This window comes from Mastigoproctus giganteus, chromosome 10 (genome assembly GCF_048544385.1).
Source record: "Mastigoproctus giganteus isolate SK-2022 chromosome 10, ASM4854438v1, whole genome shotgun sequence".
In the NCBI taxonomy this organism is placed as follows: Eukaryota; Metazoa; Arthropoda; class Arachnida; order Uropygi; family Thelyphonidae; genus Mastigoproctus; species Mastigoproctus giganteus.
In genome coordinates, this window is record NC_143584.1 from 194,938,954 (window position 1) to 194,962,796 (window position 23,843).

The 23,843-nt window shown below is 37.1% G+C and overlaps 1 protein-coding gene across 1 annotated transcript in view; it reads left to right on the forward strand.

Annotated features, from left to right (window-relative positions):
* The window catches only part of Roc1a (Regulator of cullins 1a), a 74,440-nt gene that overhangs the window by 45,523 nt on the left and 5,074 nt on the right, over positions 1-23,843 (forward strand). Inside the window, exon 5 of the mRNA XM_090382581.1 lies at positions 10,518-10,603. Within this exon, the coding sequence (XP_090238707.1) occupies positions 10,518-10,603 (86 nt within the window). The remainder of the gene's footprint in view (positions 1-10,517; positions 10,604-23,843) is intronic.

The following is a 23,843-nucleotide window of genomic DNA, read 5'->3' on the forward strand; positions in this document are numbered from 1 at the left end:
ACCATACAGCCAACATGCTTGATCTTTTTCTCATAAACAACCCTTCTAAGTACACGGCCGAAGTGAGAGGTCCTTTAGGCACCTCAGATCACAACTTGGTGACTGTCTTCTCCAATGGAGCCTTTATCTTATGGCTATTCCCAACCTTAGTACACGGCTGAAGTGAGAGGTCCTTTAGGCACCTCAGATCACAACTTGGTGATTTTCTCTTCTCCAATGGAGCCTTTTTCTTGGCTATTCCCAACCTCATATTGTTTGGCATTACAAGAATGCAAGGTGCCTCCGTAGCCAGGTGGGAAGGAGCAGCAGTGCGTAGCACACGCTTCTTGATTAGACCAGGGTTCGAGCCCATCACCACCGCATATTCCCGGAGCAATGTGGCCTTAGTTGCTAATGCTCCTAAAAAAACTAAATAACAACAAATAACAAGAATGCAAAATGGGATGACCTGTGAGAGTTTTTTTCCTTGGTCGGATTACTGTTTCAAAACTTCTGATGTCAACATTTGCTCAGATTGTGTCAGTGAAATTATCCTTTATCCTACACTACACTTTAAAATCTCGTCCTTTATCTAAACCTTGGTTTTCCAATAAATGTGCTAAGGCTGTTCAAGAGAAGAATGTTGCATATCGTAATTGGCTTATTTCTAATTCTTCAGTTTCATTTCTCCCTACACCAAAGTGTGCAACAACTGTAAAGCAGTTATTAATTAGTCCAAACTACAGTTTGAACAGGCTAAGAGTAGAAAACTTGCTTCTTGCCCTAATGGTAGCCGAGCATTCTGGTCTCTTGCGAAAGCTATTGGCCGCAACTTTTGCCCATCTCTGCTCCCACCTCTGTTCAAACCAGATGGTTCTGTAGTCACTTCTGCCAAGGATAAAGCTGACCTGCTGGCATCCCGTTTTTCTTCCAATTCATGTATTAATGATCTTGGTAAAACACCTCCCTCCATTCCCAACACGCTCCATTCAATGTCTCCTGTGGTCTTCTGTCCAAAGGATATCAGAAGGATTTTGATGAATCTTGATTTTTTTTTTTTTTTTTATGTAAACCCCAAACACGAGAGGTATTAGAACCTATAGTACTTAATACCGTGCTTGGGTTGAAGGTTGAGAAGATGAAAGAAGATATTTGTTGATATTGGGCTTGAACTGTAATTTTCAGGAAATACGTACGAAGGAAAGTTGTTCCAGAAAATGGCAGTTGAATGAATAAACGAGCAAGATGAAAAGTTGGTTCTGTGAGTTTGAAGTTGGACAGTAAATGGATGTTGGCTGGTGGAAAGAGAGAGCGGGAATTATAGAAGCCAATTCAGAAGAACAGTGCCCATGGAAATATCTGTAGAAGAGGCATGCAGCAGAAACAGTAAGTCTATGAAACTGTGAGTGGAGAGACTCTCTTAGAGATGATTCATTAATTAACCTAACTGCCCTCTTCTGAACAAAATCAAGAAGCCTGAGAGAGGTTTTGGGGGCACCACCCCAGTGTGGGAACAATATTCCATGGTAGGGCGGATTTGCGATTTGTACAGAGTGAACAGCTGTTTGGAAGAAAAGTAACGCCAAGAGCGAAAGAGAAAACAAAGTTTTTTTAGATGCAGAGGAAGCAATATTTGTAATATGCTTGTGCCAAGAGAGATTAGAAGTCAGGGTAATCCCCAAAAGAGATATATCATTTTGCCTAGAAATCGGAGTGTCACCAAAGATAAGCATAGGAGCAGAAGAATCTTTTTTGCGAGATATAAGACAAGACTGAGTTTTAGAAGAATTGAAATCAACTAAGTTGTCTTTGCCCCACTGGAGAATTACCTGACGATCCGTTTAAGGAATTGGTAGCAGATTTTCGAGAAGTTGAAGGTGATTGAGCAGGGAAAGGTTTCTCAAAATGGAAAGTGGAATGCAATGTGCTATCATCGGCAAAACTATGCATAGGATTTCCAGTCGATGGAAGAAGGTCATTAATATACACAAAGAAAAGAGTGGAGGAAAGAACTGAACCTTGGGGGACACCAGCATTAGTGGAGAAGTTAGAAGACAGAAAGCCATCTACCATCACCCTCAGTGAGCAATCAGAGAGAAAATTGAAAGTATGTTCAGAAGACCTTTATGCCAAACACAATCAAAAGCCTTTGAGATATCAAGAGCTACTACTTGTGTTTCACCGAACCTTTCCATTGAATTAGTCCATAAATGGGTAACATAAGCCAGAATATCACCAGTGGATCGACACTGATGGAATCCATACTGGCGATCATTGATCAGACAGAAGGTTTCTAGGTAGTTTAAGAGTTGGCAGTTAATGGATTTGTCACCCTTTTTAGGAACTGGCTAGATATGGGCAAATTTCCAGGCAGAAGGAAAAACACCTTTGGAATAATAAAGTGAAAAAAGGCAGCAAAAAATAGGAGTAAGTTCAGGAGCACAGAGTTTGAGAACAAGGGAATAAATACCATCGGGACCTGGAGCTTTCTTAGCATCAAGATTCGTTAAAATCTTTCTGACATCCTTTTGACGGAAGACCATAGGAGGCATTAAATGGACTGTGTTGGGAATGGAGGGAAGTGTTTTATCAAGATCATTAATACATGAGTTGGAAGAAAAATGGGATGCTAGCAGGTCAGCTTTATCCTTGGCCGAAGTGACAACAGAACCATCTGGTTTGGACAGAGGTGGGACCAGAGATGGGCAAAAGTTGCGGCCAATAGCTTTCGCAAGAGACCAGAATGCTCGGCTACCATTAGGGCAAGAAGCAAGTTTTCTACTCTTAGCCTGTTCAAACTCTAGTTTGGACTGATTAATAACTGCTTTACAATTGTTGCGAGCTTTGGTGTAGGCAGAAAATGAAGCTGAAGAATTAGAAATAAGCCAATTACGATATGCAACATTCTTCTCTTGAATAGCCTTACCACATTTATTGGAAAACCAAGGTTTAGATAAAGGATGAGATTTTAAAGTGGAGTGTGGGATAAAGGATTCCATACCTGCAAGAATAATTTCAGTGACATGATCTGAGCAAACATTGACATCAGAAGTTTTGAAACAGTAATCCGACCAAGGAAAAGAAGAAAAGAAATCTCGCATGTCATCCCATTTTGCATTCTTGTAATGCCAAACAATATGAGTTTGGGAATAGCCATGAGATAAAGTCTCCATTGGAGAAGGCAATCACCAAGTTGTGATCTGAAGTGCCTAAAGGACCTATCACTTCGACCGTGTACTTAGAAGGGTTGTTTGTGAGAAAAAGATCAAGCATGTTGGCTGTATGATTAGGATTGTCCGGTATTCTTGTAGGTAAATGAACAATCTGTGCAAGGTCATTAGTAATTGCAAAAGCCTCAGCATCTCGACCTGCTGGGTCGGTGTGACTAGAAAACAGAAACCAGCTGGAGTTGTGAACATTAAAATCACAAAGTAAAATTACCTCACTGTTAGGAAAATTGGACTGGAGAGAGTCAAGTTGCAAAGAGAGGAAGTCAAAGAGCTCCAAGTGATTATTGGAGTTGGGAGAACGGTAGAGACAACAGAAGAATTTGACACAATGAGGTAGAGAGATTTTAAGCCAGAGAAGATCGAAGAGAGGAGATTCCAAATTACCATGTCTCTGACAAGGAATATCAGAAAGGACATATACACAAGTACCACCTTTCAGGTAAAAGGAATCATACAGTGAATAATTTGGGCATATGAAACGAGCAGTAGTTGAATCAACTGATAACTGAGATTCTGTCAGAAAAAGTACATGGGGTTGGGCAGACTGCAAGTGGAAATGAACATCGTTGAGATTAGAATTGAGGCCACGTATATTTGTGAAATGAATTAGGAAGTGTTTGGGAGGTTTAGATCTTTTTGCAGATAAGCTTGCTCTATTAGTTTGACAATTCATTGTGTATTCAATAGTAAGAAAAAGTGGGTGGGACATGTTGTATGAAGTAATGAAATTTTTGGATATGGCATACACATGGTAAGAATATACCCAGATCCTTGACAATGCCCCCCATGCCCACACTACTCGGACTCCCTCCAGTCACTATCTGGCAGAGTAAAGGTAGCAAAATTATACACTAGCTGATCTGGAAATCTCCTAGAGAGTTACCGATAGGTTCAGTCTGGTGTACTAACTAGCGGCCGGCCTGCAAACACCGTTTTAGAGCTGTACCCTCGAAATGTACGGAATAATGGATCTCGCCACGATGTTCATCATAACCTCAAAAGTCCTCAATCATACTGCATGATGGAAGAGATGGGGAAGGGTTGACCGGAACTTAGCTCTAGAGACTAAATATGGGTTGCACCGGTTGATGAGAGTCATCTACCACCTAGTACTGCCTGGTAACATAGAGGGGCATCATTCTTCCATGTAGTGTGGACGCCACACCTCGATCCCTGCTTACTTTGGTTCACACCTGGGTGGTCACCCACCATGTACTTGTGCATGGAGGTTATACCCAGGATAACTAACAGTCCCACCATCGTGAAGGAGCAAGCAGAGGATTTGGCTGTCACAGACCATCCGGACTTCGCTGAAATTGGGTCCACTTGACTTGAGTGTCACCCGAATATCAGTTCCATCAGCGTTTTAGACTCCCAGGTAGCAAGTACAGCTTGTCTGGCATATCTGAGAGAATGTCTGTGACAACTTCAAAGACCATGCTAAGAAAGCTCCAGGTCCCGGTGGTATTTCTCCACTTGTTCTCAAAACCTGTGCTCCTGAACTTACTCCTGTTCTTTGCCGCGTTTTTTCACTTTCTTATTCCAGGGGTGTTTTTCCTTCTGCTTGGAAATTTGCTCATATTCAGTCAGTTCCTAAAAAGGGTGACAAATCCCTCCCATCCAATTATCATCCCATTTCAATTACTTCTACTCTCTCTAAAGTACAGTGGTACCTTGGATTGCGAGTAACTTGGTCTGCAAGTGTTTTGCAAGACGAGCAAAAATTTTTAATAAATTTTAACTTGATAAACGGGCGAGGTCTTGCAATACGAGTACAGTCAGGCCTCGTATAACACGTGTTTACACTACATGAATTAGATCATACACGATTTATAAATACCGGAACGATATCTTATATAACACGAACCGAATTTGCTTATGCACGATTTGCCTTTGTGTTTACAAGAAATGGCAGTCAAACGCAGAATCACCCCAACCGAACACAACACGATAAGAATGAAGAGAAGATTCTGAAAATGTATTTATGTTTTTTATATCAGTGAAGGGGATATACATTTTACCATAATAACGTAAAAACCAACACAATTCCAGCTATCGGCATAATCGCAAATGCCATTAGATCGAGTTTACTACCAGTTTATAACAGATTCCACTAGCAGGAACACAACTGGAAATTGTTTTTATTGTTTTATGGTAGTAACCCCTAGAAATGTGCTTTAGTAAAATGTGAGGTGTTTAATAGTGTATCTCTGCCTTTACGGTGTTGTTTATTCATTTACTACACGCGAGCAGCTTTGTTTATGTGTATCAAGCGAGCCTCCTCATTTTGTAATAGTGCGAGCGATGAATCTGTTTAACGACAATGCAATGTCATATTTCTGTGAAATCCTCAAAAGGAGGCAAAAGCAATTGTCATTGGATAGGTTCCTTGTTAAAGTCACATAAAGAAAAAGTCAACAGATAGCAGTGATTCCGTTAGTGACAGTGAAAGTCATCCTACCCAATAATTAATAAATTCGATTGCTTTATGTATATTAAATTTAAATATTAAAAATATAAAAAGGTATGTATGTATTTTGTATTAATCATTTTTACAGTATATGAATATTTTTGAGTTTTGGAACAAATCATCTGGGTTTCCATTATTTCTTATGGGGAATTTCGCTTTGATATAAGAGTGCTTTGGATTACGAGCACGTTTCCAGAACGAATTATGCTCGCAAACCAAGGTACCACTGTAATGGAGAAATCAATTAACCGCCAACTCTTAAACTACCTAGAAACCTTCCGCCTGATCAACAATCAGCAGTATGGATTCCATCAGTGTCAATCCACTGGTGATATTCTGGCATATATTACCCATTTATGGACTAATTCAATGGAAAAGTTCGGTGAAACACAAGCAGTTGCTCTTGACATCTCAAAGGCTTTCGATCATGTTTGACGTAAAGGCCTTCTAAACAAGCTTCCATCTTATGGTTTGCCAACTGTTGTAATTGGTTATCCAGTTTTTCTCTCTGATTGCTCACTGAGGGTGATGGTAGATGGCTCTCTGTCTTCCAACTTATCCACTAATGCTGGTGTCCCCCCAGGTTTGGTTCTTTCCCCCATTCTTTTCTTCTTGTATATTAATGACCTTCCATTTACTGGAAATCCTAACCATAGTTTTGCCGATGATAGCACATTGCATTCCACTTTCCATTTTGAGAAACCTTTCCCTGCTCAATCAGCTTCAAGTTCTCGAAAATCTGCTACCAATTCCTTAAATGCCGATCTCCAGTAGGGCAAAGACAACTTATTTGATTTCAGTCCTTCAAAACTCAGTCTTGTCTTGTATCTCGCAAAAAGGATTCCTCTGCTCCTATGCTTATCTTTGGTGACAGTCCGATTTCTAGGCACAATGATATATCTCTTTTGGGGATTATCCTGACTTCTAATCTCTCTTGGCACAAGCACATTACAAATATTGTTTCCTCTTCATCTAAAAAACATGGTTTTCTCTTTCGCTCTCAGTGTTACTTTTCTTCCAAACAGCTATTCACTCTGTACAAATCGCAAATCTGCCCTACCATGGAATGTTGTTCCCACACTGGGGTGGTGCCCCAAAACCTCTCTCAGGCTTCTTGATTCTGTTCAGAAGAGGGCAGTTAGGTTAATTAAATGATTCATCTCTAACAGAATCTCTATACACTTGCTGTCTCGTAGACGTACTGTTCCTGCTGCATGCCTCTTCTACAGATATTTCCATGGGCACTGTTCTTCTGAATTGGCTTCTATAATTCCCGCTCTCTCTTTCAAAACAGTCAGAACACGTGCCAACACCAGCCAACATCCATTTACTGTCCAACTTGAAACTCACAGAACCAACTTTTCATCTTCCTCGTTTATTCATTCAACTGCCTGCCATTTTCTGGAACAACCTTCCTTCATACGTATTTCCTGAAAATTAAAGTCTACAGAAGTTCAAGTCCAATGTCAACAAATATCTTCTTTCGTCTTTTCAACTTCCAACCCAAGCACTGTACTGAGTACTATAGGTTTTAATACCTCTCGTGTTTGGGGTTTACATAAAAAAAAAAAATTATAAAACTCTTGAAACATTGTTTCATTATTAGCCTCTCTCTCTCTCCTTCTCTCTGAGGATCAAAATGAAATAGTTGTTTTGTTTATAACATATTTTTGTTTCATGTTACAAATAACTCTTTCACTGTTTGTCAACACAGTCATTTGTTTCCTGGTTCACTTCTAATGATTTACCAATGCCCAGAGGCCATTGTGTTGATTATATATCATAGTAAAACTGTGAGGAAGCCACTCTACACCATCTACATCTTCAAACAGCCATATTACTATTAATGACTTTTATTCTGCAGCTCATGTTTTCTGATGTTGTCAGCTTTATCTGCTAAAAATCGTATAATGTGTTGTATTTCCATCTTGAAAAAATTTTTTTTGTGGTAACAGAACACATGCACTGCACATTTCATCTCCTGATGTTGTCAGGAGATGAAATGTGCAAAGCAGGTCACTTAAAAGGGCACATACTTATAAAAATTGCTTGATGTGAGGTCAGGTTTATGAGTTTACTTCCGTGGACAGGTCCTTTATTGATGTGCATGGAACAGTACATTATCCGGGCGCTCACATCTGGTGAGTATGGGTTTGGCACACTCAGGGTCCTGAGCTGGATATCATCATTCTTCTCTTTCTTGGTGATTCCCTGCTACGTCTCTCTCTCTCTCTCTCTCTCTCTCTCTCAGAGTAACTCAGAAAATTTTTGTTTGGCTGGTGCAGCATAAGCCTCTGGCTTCCTTGCACCATATGGCTAATAATAATGATAATGCAAAAAGGCTCCTCATGTAGCAATCCCTACTATTTGCTTATGATGCATGTACTTTGTTGAATCCCACTTCCTTTGGACCACTTTATACACAGAAAGCAACACTCATGTAATAATAATAGTAAAGTTATCCATGAATTATCTGAATTTTTTTTTTTTTTTTGAATCAGGCTTTCTACTTCAGTATATTCTGAGGTGATGATATGGTGTACTTGGATTGGCTGGGGAGCATCATTCAGTTCCTGTAGACTATTTAAACTTTCACTTAGAGACCATCTTCAGTCTTTCCTTCTTTGTGTATTATTGCATAAGTGCAAATTAGTAATATTAAAAATATTAATAATTTGAATGTGCTCAGAAAAGGATGTAATGCAGTAGTGCACATATTACATAACTTCCTTTACTATTCAAACTCCTGAGGATGAATTTTTTCAAATGTTCGGCCTAATTATGGGCAAATGGCTATATTTGACTGCATTGTATATTTGATTATATAGAATGGATTTTTGTGTTGTATGAATGATGAGAATGAAAATGTAAATATTTCCCTGTGTGTGTTTTCTTCCTGAATGTTTTAGTCCTAAGCCTAGTGTCTTTCTTATAACCAAATATACAATGCAGTCAAATATAGCCATTCACGGGAAGATTTAGCAGTGGAACTGCAATATTTAGCAAAAACGTTTACAACCAGAAAATATCCCATACAGTTGATTCAAAATATAATATCAAATGTTGAAAATAATATCAACAATCCCCGTATTAGTAATATTAGTAGGAATTACACACAGGGCACCTAAATTGTACTTCCATGTCACAGCCAATTTGCAAGACAGTTTCGTAGAGTGTTCGCTGCCACAGACATCACACTAATATTCTCTTCTTATAATAAAGTAGACACTTCCTTCAGTAAGTATAAAGAGTACATACATACACATATCAAACACAGAACATAATAATGTAATATATCTCATCAAATGTTAACCGGGTTGCGATGCTTGCTGTATAGACAGCACCACCACAAAATATGGGTCATCAAAAATAGCAAACACACGAGCATACTACCATTATAAGTTTCAGAACTAATCAGTCAAGCACTGAGCTTATGCTGCACATGCAACTTCACAAGCATAATCCTTCAGTCGATTTTGCCATTACGTTAATTAAATTAATGTCTAATTATAAAATACTTAAATACGAAGTGCTAGCAATAGAGTGGTTCCGCTACAACACTTCACTCGAAATATTAAACACAAAATTACTGACTAGCTTGTCTTCGATATGGAGCCTTGTGCGTGTTAAATTTCATGTGTCTAAGTGATTCATCATGGGAGCTTAGGACCACTTTTAAACTGTCTTCGCTTTTGGCCAGCTGATAATGAATACTTTGAAAGTCCTTCGTTTAGACTCTTGGTTCTATAACTTTTAGTATTTTAAGTTCACTTTTACATAGTGATTTTATAGATGACAACCGGGGGTGGTGCACTTCACTTCTTCCTCCATGCTAATCTTAAATTACTATTGCAGATGATTTCTATTTTTAATTAGTTCTTATTTCATGCTTTCATCTTTCCAATGAACTTGAAAAGATAATATACAGATAATGAGGTGAGTACTGATAAAACTAAGCTGTCGCTACATAATTAATTTTGGCCAGTACTGTGTAATTAAACAGAATGGGGGATTGGTGAACAAAGCAAGGAATTTTAAAATATAGTATTGCATTCCATGGTGATATGTAATTTATCTTCTAAGGGAAATGGTATGCATGTAATTTACTGTAGCAGATCAATGATAAATTACATGTTGGATACCTTTAACTATTGTGAATGTGTTAAGGTTATCTCATTAACAAATTTACTGGTTCCCAAATGCTAATATGTGGCTTTGGATTTTAATCCACTTGGAGTGGGGAATTTTTTTTTTTTTTTTTGGCTGGTGCTTCATAAGCTCATACACATGCTTTCTTGCATCACATGCCACTACTACTACTACTACCCTACATTTAGAACTTTTCTTCCACTTTGACAGAAGAAAAACCGGATGTTTTTGTCAAGCAACCTGCACTGGAGACTGATTAGTTCAGTCATAGTGAAAAGAAAGCTCAAAAATATTTCTTCCCTTTCCAATTCAGATCAACTTAATTTCAGGTTGAAACCATTGTCAGAAAAACCAGCACCAAAAGTGTTAACAGTGTTTTGTCACATGAATGCCAGAATATATTATTAAAGACCATAAACTAGTTGCATGCAGTTGAATTAGTTTATGATATAATGACATGTAATTTTAAGAGTATTGTTTTATTTTCTGTTTGTCTTCTCTCTTCTTTTGATTGTATTGTTTCTGTCTTCTTTTGATTGTAATGATCTTATTCTTCTGAAAGGCTTACCTACAACTGTTGTTTGAAGGATTTTTTTTAACATGTGATAATATATTACCAAAGACCATAAACTAGTTGTTTTTAAAGCATTACTTGTTCTTCGTCTAATAGCATTTTGTTCAATTTTTAGCATGCCTTTCATTTCCACTGTATATCACGTTGGTTAAAAACACGTCAGGTGTGTCCTTTAGATAATAGAGAGTGGGAATTTCAAAAGTAAGTTACAAGATACTAGTTTAGTTTATTTTAGTATATATTTTTACTGTAACATGTATTACATTTATTTATTTTGTCTGGTCATAAGCAGGTAGATACACATTGTATTAGGTACTAATACTGTGCCTGAATAAGGCATGTAATTTCAGTCTAATTGTTATACATTTTTCTTATTGGACAATGGAGAGGTCTAACAGTGTGTTGGGATGTTAAATAAGTGGACTCCATGTTCATTTGAGCATTCAGGAAACTATGACTAATTCAGGAAGAAACATAATGAAAACATGAGAATATATATAGGGATGATTTTTTTTCTGAGAGGACTGATAGACAGTAAGTTTATTTATTCCTTAGAAAATTTGTGAAAGAAAAAGAATTCTCCACTTGTCTAAAAGGAAGAGATGTCCTGATGAACAAAGCATTCTTGTTTTTTAGTGTTCCAGAAACAAGGAGAATTGTGTCACTACCATTTCTCTGCATAGTTAAGCATAAATAATTTAAAATGTTAAAACCATTGAATTATGAAAGTGACAATGTGTGGAAATTGTTATCCCTCCTCCCATACCATCCTTCTGTGTATTGATGAAATTGGGATATTTAAGGCTTTAAAAGGACCTAATTACTAAATGCTGAGGGCTTCTTTATTCTTTCTCACATGACACATGCACAAGGGGAACCTAGATTTAAATTGAGGAAGGATAATTATAAAGTAGAGTTATACTACTTTAACAAGTAAATAAAATAAATGGCGCCTCCTTAGCCAGGTGGGAAGGAGCAGCAGTGCGTAGCACACGCTTCTTGATTATACCGGATTTCGAGCCCTTCACCACCAAATACGGAGGATGCGGAAAGGTCAGGGAATGAAAAGTCAGGGAAAGGTCACCGCATATCCTGGAGCAATATGGCCTTAGTTGCTAATGCTCTTAAAAACCAAATAACAAACAAACAAAATAAAATAAATAAATAATATATAAAGTAGTTTAAAAAGACTTGCATCTAATCTTATGAAGTTGGGAAATTTGCTTAAATTTAAAGGGGGATTGAGCAAATATTTAGAAGAAATGGATAAATATAACGAATGAAGGTGACATAGTTACATTTATTATTTCCCCTCCCCCCATTTTGGTTGTGTTATATAAGATTGATTCCTTGCATTGCTTTGTCAATAACTGTTTTCAAGATACCTAAGAAAACAAGAGTGCAGGAGGTGGTCACTTGTATGTTGACTCCACAGACTGTTCATATGTTGAGTAGATTGATATCTGAAGCTGTTGTTGGCATTTCCAGTGCAGTAGTTAGGCCATATTACACAATGTCCTAGGCATTAAACATGTACAGTGTTTTATTATACTGACAGTTTTGTTACAGTGCAGCATGAGTTTAAAGTGAGATTTGGAAGCTAGAAAGATCAACAGTTTTGAGGTTACTAGAGGCTTCTGTGATAGACAAGAAGTGCATAGTTGGCAGAAATAAATCCATGAGGATGCCTGAAAATATTGGGCACGTATAGGAAATGATTATTCATTGCCCAGAGAAGTCTGTGAAACAATTATTGTTATAGTTGGATTTAAAAACAAACATCCACTTTAAGCATTGTTCAACAAGAGTTAAAACTGCTTCCTTACGAAATGCAGATGCAGAAATCCCTGATAAATGTCGATAAAGAAAGGTAGTTCACCTGTTTTTTGATTCATTTCATATTTGGAAAAACAGTGCGACAGCTATACACTACATGTGGTTGTGTAGAACACACACTGCGCTTCCGTAGCCAGGTGAGCAGGAGCAGCAGTGCGAAGCACACGCTTCTTGATTAGACCGGGGTTCAAGCCCATGACCACCAAATACGAGGATGCGGAAAGGTCAGGGAATGACCACCGCATATCCCTGGAGCAATATGGCCTTAGTTGCTAATGCTCCTAAAAACCAAATAACAATAACAGTAGACCACACTTCCACCTTAGTGGCTTAGGTTAATAAACAGAATATGCATGTATGGAGCAGTGAGACACCCTTGCAGACATAGATTCCTTTATATCCTGAAAAGGGCATGGTGTGGTGCAAAACGTCATCAGCTGGAATTGTCAGGCTAGTCTGACTAAATGACGCAGTTAATGTGGAACACTAGTTAAAACTCCTTCACGGCCATTTCATTTTGTTTCATCTCTTCAAGGCATGGAAGAAACCTGTTTTCCAAAAAGGTTGGGCAGGACCACGTGTTGAATGTTGTTCATTTCCTGAAGGAGCATTTCTTTGGCAGGGTAATCTCTGATTATTTCTTTTGTGGACTTTGAAGGACAGGGTCTATAGGAATAATCCGTTGAAAAATTTTTAAGGTGAAATCACAGTTGCTTTGGAGCACACTTGAAATAACACTGGCTGAAATTATAGTAAATTTCAAAATTCTCATATCTTATGTGTGTAATGACACCAAACTGACCATTTCCAATACATCAAAAAATGTGGACATTGAAAAATTGCAACTTTTCCTGAGTACATCTCTGAGAGGAAATTAGAAGTCTTGAATGAAACAGCTGTTTTACTGGTGCACAGACACTTTTTTCCCTTCTCTCTCTCTCTCTCTCTCAAATGAAAGTTTCGCTATCAAAAAATTATTGAAAATTTACAGAATCTGTGATTAAGGATGCAGTGCAGGGTCACCTTAATAGTCCCAATATTGTAAGAAAGCCACAATTTTATTTTGTTGAGCAGAGATATCTTATTTGGTCTATCTGGTATGGTATTGTGATGTAGTTAAAAAGGAATTGGTCACAAGGAATAACTTAGGTATAATATATTGGGAGGTTCAAGAAAGATTTGTATTCACCCAGAGGTAGTTGTGATAGAATGTTGTAACAAACATGGTGTTACACTTTTTTAACATAGTCACCAGACAAAATGACACTTCTGCAGGTCAGTTTTGTAGAATTCCTCTCACTGTCCTTCAAACCACAACTTGGCAGCAGAAATCACCTCATCAGCAGCAGCAGAGTGTTTTCCGCAAAGAGAGGGCTTCAGGCCATGAAACAGGAAGAAATCCAAGGGTAATAAGCAGGATGCAGCAACATTTCAAACCCACATTCATGGGCACACCTCGCTGCATCATGTGAGGAATGCACAGGAGCATTATTGCAGAGCAGGCATGCAACTTTTGGAAGCTTTACCACTTTTTTTTTTTTTTTTTTTTCATTTATAGCGGCATGTATATTTATGAGGAGGTTGGAACAATATTTTTTTCTGTCACAGTGCCGCCCTTCTAAGATACTGTGTTGGTATTACACCATGCGAATCCCAAAAACTGACAGCATCACCTTGGCAAAGGTGCATCCAACCTCCAACTTGGCTGCACCTTTGCCTTTTTGGGTGGTGGTGATTCTGCATGCTTCAATTGTTTTGATATTTGTTTAATTTTGAGATTGCAGTGGTGGATCCAAGTTTCATCCATGGTGACTAGCCATGAAAAACCTCCTTGTACATAGATGTTTCATGTGCACATTGTGCCCTTTCCTTCTTCTGGTAAGTCAAGGATTAATGCACCAATTTTTGCAACACTCTCTTCTGTTACAGTAGTTGCTGGGCACCCTGGATTTCTTCATCATGCATTGAGGTTCTTCCACATTTGAATTGTTTATACCAATATGCAACAGCACTTTAATTGGGGCAGTCTTCTCCCTAAACAGTGACCATTTCTTCGTGGATTGTTTTGGGTGTTTTCCCATGCAGAAAGAGGAACTGAATCGCTGATCTGTATTCATCTTTATTCATTGTAGCACTTCACTTCATTCAGCACTGCAAAGAAGGGGGGCGATGAATTGTCAGATCAAAACCAAAATTTGTATGGTTGCTATACAGATTAAGGTAGCAAACAAACAAAAAAAAAAATTTATATCTTTCCATCACAGTTACTTCTGGTGAATACAAATCATTTTTGAACTTGCCCTCATACTTAGTTCTTAGAATTGTTGACACAGTCCTACATGAATACTGTGTGCATAAATTGGAGAAATGTGGGACTGCAGACAAGTTGCTGTGATGATGGATAAAGGGATATTTAACTGGTGAAGACAAGAGTGGTTAAATGGGCTGTGGTTCTTGTTATAATTTTTATGTATGATATTGATGATGGTGATTCGCTCTGTTGTTAACCACTCTGTCTTCTTCCACTCAACCATCCCCTTATCCATAGTAGCAACTTGCCCTTAATGCCATGCTGTTCCAATTTGTATAGCAGTCTTATGTGCAACAGTATCAGAATCTTTTCTGAAATCTAAGTATACGATGTCAAAATTATTTTTTGCATCCATATCCTTTGTCACTGTGCCATATCCAATCAGATTGGTCAGACAAGACTGCCCCTTAACAAATTCATGCTGTAACTGCAATGTAAATGCATTACTTCTTTAATTGGTGACTCAGTTGTTTTCCCTGGAACAGAAGTCAAGCTTAACAGGTCTGTAATTACTTGTATCACCCTTTATGCCACTTTATGAATTGGGGATACATTTGTACATCTCTGGTCTGGTCCATAGAGAACTCCCTTGGATCCAAGGATGCTCTTATAATCATAACTGAAAGTTTGCTGCCTCCATTAATATAACTGGATAGATATGACCCACCCCAGGTGCCTTTTTTACAGTTAGATTCAACAATTTTTCTTTCACTCTCTTCTCACTTATGACAAAATCATTTAGTTCCCTGTTAGAATTTAATATACTTCTGGCAGCCCAATCTCAAAAAATATCTCCTGCACGAATGTCATGACATTAGGTAATGGGCATTCATCTGATGTCTGGAGCTTTTAATAGGTACATGTGAATGAAATGTTAGAATGGAGCTGATTTGATCTAATTCTTTCTGTATTTGATTACTAATAAATTTACACATATATTCTATGTGTACCAGTATTAGAATACACTATACTACTTGCAAGAGGTCCCCTTCAATACATGAAGGGGACCTCTTGCAAGTAGCACAGTTAATAGAATTTCCATCATCCCCACGCCAGGTTAAAAAGAACCCAGTTTGAATCGTATTGATGACGTGAGAATTTTTTATGTGCCTTTTTTCACAGTGTTGCTGAGTTGGCTGGTCTTGGGCAAGGGTAGCATGGTTTTCTCTCTTGGAAACCAAGATTTTTTTTTTTTGTCCATCAAACAGTAAATCAGCCACAGAACACACATTTTACAGACGTAATATATATGGCACACCATGGCCTATGTTGTTGATGTGCTAAAATTCACAAACAAACAAACAGTTCATGAGGGAGTATTTATTCGCAGTGTAATCAAGTAATAGGTAAACTGTTCATTGATTATTAACACAGAAAGGATGTCTTTCAATTACTGCAACTGCATTGCAATACATCTGATCCTTGGACTTATTGTGCATATGTTCCTAGAAATCTCCATGGCAGTATAGTGGGTTTGCTACTTACCACATGTTTGGGGGGCTAGAGCCGTGTCATGGGCCAGGGGAATTTCTAAGAGCATCTTCATTTTGGGCTGTAGTTAACTGATCACAAATGGAAGCAGTAGGATTTCCTTCCATGAGTTATTTTGAAGCTTTCAACTAATGTAATATGCACTGATGTGTGAACACACAATTTTACAAAAGTACAGAATAAGACCATGTGAACTAGAGTAAAATAAGAAGTGGCACAGTATTGTATAAGAGCTTATATAAAGTATATATGCATTAAACTTTGTAACTTAGTATTACTTCACTTCTAATGTTTCTTTACGATAGCCATCAGTTGGGTACTGATCTTTCCTTTACTTGATTTTTAAGTCTGAATAAATAAAATGCTTAAAAATCACTAGTGTGCAACAATATTTAGCACTGAAGCACTTTAGGAAACAAGTTGTGTGATGTGTTTTTTATGATGAAACAGAAGGGAATTGAGTCAGCTATATGCAATAAGCACTGGTCAGACTGCTGTATGTGTATTTTAAAAACATTTTAAAACTTTGTGTAAATGACATTACATTTTATTATTATTTTTTAAAATTAAACTAAATTTCTGGAATCCTGTTAAGTGACTGGAGGGAGTGTGAGTAGTGTGTATGCCATATCCAAAAATTTCATTACTTCATACAGCATGTTCCCCCCCCCCCAATTTTTCTTACTTTTGAATACATTATGAATTGTCAAACTAATACAGCAAGCTTATCTGTGAAAAGATCTAAACTTCCCAAACACTTCCTAATTCATTTCACAAATATATGTGGTCTCACTTCTAATCTCAATGATGTCCATTTCCACTTACAGTCTGCCAAACCCCATGTGCTTTTTCTGATAGAATCTCAGTTATCAGTTGATTTAACCACTGCTCATCTCAGTTGCCCAAATTATTCGCTGTATAATTCCTTTTGCTTCAAAGGTGGTACTTGTGCTTATGTCCGTTCCGATATTCCGTGTCAGAGACTTGGTAATTTGGAATCTCCTCTTTTCGATCTTCTCTGGCTTAAAATCTCTCTACCTCATTCTGTCAAATTCATCTGTTGTCTCTACCATTCTCCCAACTCCACTAATCACTTGGAGCTCTTTGACTTTCTCCAGTCCAACTTTCCTAACATTGAGGTAATTTTCCTTGGTGATTTTAATGTTCACAGACCCAGCTGGTTGAGATGCTGAGGCTTTTGCAATTACTAATGACCTTGCACAGATTGTTCATTTACCTACCAGAATACCAGACGATCCTAACCATACAGCCAACATGCTTAATCTTTTTCTAATAAACAACCTTTCTCAGATTGTGTCAGGGAAATTATTCGTGTGGGAATTGAATCCTTTATTCCACAGTCCACTTTAAAATCTCATCCTTATCTAAACCTTGGTTTTCTAATAAATGTGCTAAGACTGTTCGAGAGAAGAATGTTGCATATAGTAATTGGCTTGTTTCCAATTCTTCAGTTTCATTTTCTGCCTACACCAAAGCCCGCAACAATTGTAAAGCAGTTATTAATCAGTCCAAACTAGATTTTGAACGTGCTAAAAGCAGAAAACTTACTTCTTGCCATAATTGTAGCCGAGCATTCTGGTCTCTTGCCAAAGCTATTGACCACAACTTTTGCCCATCTCTGCTCCCACCTCTGTCAAAACCATATGGTTCTATTGTCACTTCAGCCAAGGATAAAGCTGACCTGCTAGCATCTATTTTTCTTCCAACCTATGTATTAATGATCTTGGTAAAGCACCTCCCAACACACTCCATTCAGTGCCTCCTGTAGTCTTCCGTCAAAAGGGTGTCAGAAGGATTTTGACTAATCTTGATGCTCAGAAAGCACTATTGCCTGATGATATTTCTCTACTTGTTCTCAAAACCTGTGCTCCTGAACATTCTCTTATACTTTCTTATTCCAAAGATGTTTTTCCTTCTGCTTAGAAATTTGCTCATATCCAGCCAGTTCCTAAAAAGCATAACAAATCCCTCCCATCCAATTATCTTCCCATTTCCATTACTTCTACTCTTTCTAAAGTAATATAGAAATCAATTAATTGCCATATCTTAAACTACCTAGAAACTTTTTTAATAAAAATAAATGGAACTAACAGATGAAGCAATGGCAGGACTATATTATAAACAAGATAATCTGTAGGAAAAAATCCTCTAATCAGAGGTAAGCTAAGCAGCTATTAGAAGCAAAAATGAATGGTAATAGACATTGAGGCAGTCTAATAGGAAGATGGATGAATTGTGTCCAGCAAGCACTAGACTTACTCTGGTTAGGCTAAAACTCTAATAGCAAATAAGATAGCATGGAAGAAAATAGCAAATGGAAGGCTGATGTGAAGGATTTATTTGTGCTACCATGGTGACTTGTACACCTTTTGGTGTATAATGGATGGTGATGTATCTAGGTGTACAGTCTTTAATAAAAATATAGTAAATTGTAAATCAAAATTAAAAAAAAATGATAAATGAACACTTGTTTGGTGTGCACATGGTTTTCCTCGTATTAGAAGCCACTTTGCAATTATTACTTATTTTACTTTAGAAAATTCAGTGGAAGGAGTTGGGAACATCCCAGTTTTAGGCATAAAAATTTCCTTTATGCTTAAGATGACAAAATGCAGACAATAAATGATATATTTATACGTAAGCGTAGTTATTAGATTAAATATTCCCTGAATAATGCGAATTTCATGTTGCTCAAAGAAGCCTTTTTTTTTTTTTTTTTTTCAGCAATATAATGAATTTCTATATCTTTTCAGTTCAGTTCAAATTCTGTTTTTATTGTATACTATCTTAAGTGGTTTTTTAGTGAGAGAAAAATAGCTGTATCGCTGTCTGGCATCCGGAATGACATGTATTTCACTTGGGTTGATGCACTTCCTCTTTGCTGGAATGCCTTTACTGAAAGTGTTCCTGTTATGGCTTCACTTCCTGAAACTTTTAATGAGGTGCTATCCTGGTTGCCATGGTTACCACCAGTTTCCTTGCTAGCTTTAAGATGCCTGATCGTGGGATTCTTGGGTGTCTGTCTCTGCAGGTTTCACTTTTCACTTAGTTATTACTTGTTTAAAGTGGCTTATGGAAAGCTGGCATTATTTGAATGCGAAACATCTTAGAATTTAATTGATAACTGTTCAGTCTGGTATAGCATTCTTATATTGTTTTGAGGAACCTGATTACCAGGAAATTTACATGAATGTACCTTCAACTTGCTGAACCTTATGAAAGTTTTGTTGAGCGAGATGAGGAGGATTTTCGAGCTTATTTTACTATAAAAAATATTTCATATACATTTCATTAAATTTTGTATATTTGAATAAAATAATTTGTCATTAACAATTTTAACACATTAGCAAAAACCTGGAAATAGTTTTTTATTATTATTATTATGTTATTTCTAATGACTTTGATCTTTTGAACAATATGCTGCCAGAATGAAGAATAAATTTCTAAAGGTTTCCATTTTAAACTATTTATTGCCTTTTTTTTCCCCCCAAAAAAACTGATTGGTGAAGTAAAGGCTGTGCCCATTCTAATGGTTTTGGCACATCCTATTAGTCTAAGTTAAATATGATTTTATTTATTTTTTTGAGTTACTGAATGTTTAATAGGGGTAAATGTTTAAATATATATTCATTATTAAAAATTGACATATCAGATCATAAATAAAAATAAGTTTTCCCCTCAATTTTTTTTTGTGGGGAAATTCATCACTACCACATGTTTCTATGTGGTAGTGATGAATGGTAGCACTTATGTTATAACTTAAATCTTTTAAATGCTTAGCTTTTAGAAGGCAGTGATTTGAATTTAGTGGAATTAAAAAAAAAAAGACAGATTACTTAGTAACATATATTAGAACTTATGTTACTTGCATAATAAGATTAAAAAAAGTATTTTAATTGATTTGGAATGGTGGCACATAACACTTTTTTTTCCTGGGAATGGTGAATTTCTGTGAATAGTACATGAAAAAAAGTTGAACATTTCTATCTGGCAATTGTCGAGTCATAATCAATGAATGTAATCATTTATGCTGCTGGCCTTGTAAAATCTTACCTAATTATTCACAAATGTAAACTCCTTATTGAGCAACAGTTTTACTGGTGATAGATTTCTAACAAATATTGTTAGTTTTATATATGTGAAAGCCCCAAACACGAGAGGGATTAGAACCTGTGGTACTTAGTGCCATACATGGGCTGAAGGTTGAGAATATGAAAGAAGATACTTGTTGACATTAGACTTGAATTTCTGTAAATTATAATTTTCAGGAAATACACATGAAGGAAGGTTGTTCCAGAAAACGGAAGTTGAATGAATAAATAAGGAAAAAGAAAAGTTGGTTCTGCTGTGAGTTTGAAGTTGGACAGTAAAAAGATGTTGACTGGTTGTAGCATGTGTTTGAATTGCTTTGGAGGAGAGAGTGGGAATTATAGAAGCCAATTCAGAAGAACAATGCCCTTGGAAGTATCTGTAGAAAAGGTACGTAGCAGAAACAAATGTTGATGAGACAGAGAGTGGAAAGAATTTATTAGAGATGAGGCTTTAATTAACCTTACTGTTCTCTTTTGCACTTGCTACCTGAGACTCTAAAATGCTAATGGAACTGATTATTGGGTGACACTCTGTCAAGTGGACCTAATTTCTGTGAAGTCTGGTTGTTCTGTGACAGTCAGATCCTCTGCTTGCACCTTCACAATGTTGGGACTGTTAGAAACCCTGGGTATAACGCTCATGTGCAAGTCTGAAATATGGCACCCAGTATACTGGACATAACCACCCAGGTGTGAACCAACGTAAGCAGGGGTTCAGGTGTGGTGCCCACACTACATGGAGGAATGCCCCCTCTGTGTTACCAGGCAATACTAGGTGGTAGATGACTCATCAATCGGTGCATTACCGCTACTTTGCTTATTGGAGGCTTGAAGTGGTGGAACCCATGTTTAGTCTCCAGAGCAAAACTCCAGCAACTCCCCATCTCTTCCATCATGCAGTATGATTGATGTCTTTTCAGGTCATGATGAACATCATGAATAGATCCATTTTTGCTTACATTATGAGGGTACAGCTCTAAAATGGTGTTTGCAGGCCAGCAACCAAATAGAACTTATTGGTAACTCTCTAGGAGGCTTCTGGATCAGCTAGTGCAGCAGTTTCCCAAAGTGGGGTCTGTGGACCCCCTGGGATCCATAGACCAGTTCCAGGGGGTCTCCGAAATGAACCTTCTGTAACTGATCAAATTATTCATTCTGTGTATAGCAAATTGATGATAAATAAAGTTGCTGTTATATATATATATATGTAAAAATAAGAATAAAGTTGAGTTGTTTTAACATAAAACTGAATTTTCTTTTCAGAAAACCCAGTGTTCATACACATATATAGGGGTCTGCAATTTTTTTTTTTTTTTTTTTGTTTTTTTGAAAGGTCCATAGATCTCAGTAGTTTGGGAACCGATGTACTAGTGTATAATCTCGCTGCCTCTACTCTGCTAGATAGCAACTGGGGGAATCTGAGTAGTGCATATGCAGGAGGCATTGTCGAGGCCATGTTATGTCAAGGAGTTGGGTATATTCTTGCCATGTGTATGCCATATCCAAAAAATTTCATTACCTCTTATAGCATGTCCTCTCCACCTTTTCCTACTACTGAATACATAAGAATTGTCAAACTGATAGAAGAAACTTATCTGTGAAAAGATCTAAACCTCCCAATTGCTTCCTCATTCATTTCACAAATATATTGTGGTCTCAGTTCTAATCTCAGTGATGTCCATTTCCACTTACAGTCTGCCAAATCCCATGTTCTTTTTCTGACAAAATCCCATTTATCAGTTAATTCAACTACTGTGCATTTCAGTTGTCTGAATTATTTACCGTATGATTCCTTTTGCTTCAAAGGTGGTAATTGTTCATATGTCTTCTCTAATATTTCCTGTCAGAGACTTAGTAACAAGGAATTTCCTCTTTTTGATCTTCTTTGGCTTATAATCTCTCTACCACATTTTGCCAAATTCATCTGTTGCCTCCATCATTCTCTCAACTCCACTAATCACTTGGAACTCTTTGACTTCCAAGTAATTAGTGGAGTTGGGAGAATGATAGAGGCAACAGATGAATTTGGCAGAATGTGGTAGAGAGATTTTACCGGAATACTAGACAATTCTAACCACAGTCAGTACACTTGATCTTTTTCTCACAAACAACTCTTCTAAGTACACTGGCAAGGTAAGTAGTCTTCTAGGCACCTCAGATCACAACTTGGTGATGGTCTCTTCTCTAGTGAGCCGACCGGGCTAGCCGAGTGGGTAAAGTACCTGCCCGGCAACCCAAAGGTCGCGGGTTCGATTCCCGCCTCGGGCTTGGATCAAAGTACAGCAAAAACCTTGGGAGGTGCAATATGGCCACAGAAGCCGATGCGCCAACAACTACCAAATCAAAAAAAAAAAAAAAAAAAAAAATCTTCTCTAGTGGAGTCTTTCTGTCTTTTTTTCATTTCTGTTCTCAACCTCTTGTTGTTTGGCATTACAAGAATTCAAAATAGGATGATGTGCAAGATTTCTTTTCTTGGATTACTGTTTCAGATCTTCTGATATCAACATTTGCTCAGTCGTGCCAGTGAAATTATTCTTGTAAGAATGAAACACAGGCATTGAATAGAGTTAAATTAGTTGTTCATTGTGTTTTGACTGTAATTTCTAAAATCGCCCCATATTTAAATTAATTATTCATTAAATAAAACATGAAAAATTAAAAAACTATATATATTTTTTTAATGATTTGTATTAAATCTTTGAAAGACTTGCATTTCAGTGGAGTAAATGTTGAGGACAAAAGAGAAATTATGCACTTTAATATAACATTAACCATCTTATTTTCTGCTTTACGTTGGTACTAAATGTACAGAATAAAGCAGTTTACATTGGATTTAGTGAACGGATGTGGGAATCATTTCTTAATTTTAATAATTTTGTATATTTATACCTTAGCTAAATATTCTATTCTAGTTTTAACTTGAGTTATTGCATATATGCTGTTTTCATATTAAGGTGTGCAGTTCATTTTTTTTTTTTTTTTTAATAATTATTTTCTTTGGTGGTTTTTTCATGCATGATAAGCAGCCAACTTTCTTTGTGGAATTTGGAACATAAATGCTTTTAAACATTAATTTGTGCTAATTTTGACATGAGTATCCACTGTGGAGTTTGATCTTTATTACAAATCAAACAATATCTTTTAAAAAAAGTAAAAAATCATGAAAAAATAAATTCATTCAATTTCAGCTTTTCAAATAGGGCAACCAACTCTAAACAGTATAAGCTCCCCTTCAAATTTTCATATCTGTTTGCTTACTACTGCCTTATATAAACTGTATCTTCAGTTAGTTAAAACATTGGTGTACATTCATGTGTACTTGCATGTACACCAGTGCTAGGAGTATAGTAAATAAATTTGATGAATTTGAAGTGCTGATCAAGTTAGATATTGTTGGGATACCAGAGATGTGGTTAGTTAGTTAGTTATTTGGTTTTTAGGAGCATTAGCAACTAAGGCCATATTGCTCTGGGATATGCGGTGGTCAATCCCTGACCTTTCCGCATCCTCCGTATTTGGTGGCGACGGGCTCGAACCCCGGTCTAATCAAGAAGCGTGTGCTATGCACTGCTGCTCCTTCCCACCTGGCTACGGAGGCGCCTCCAGAGATGTGGTGTCACACAGATATAAGCAGTGCAGAATTGGAATGTGGGGAGTACAATGTGTACAGAAAAGATAGACAGGATAGGGA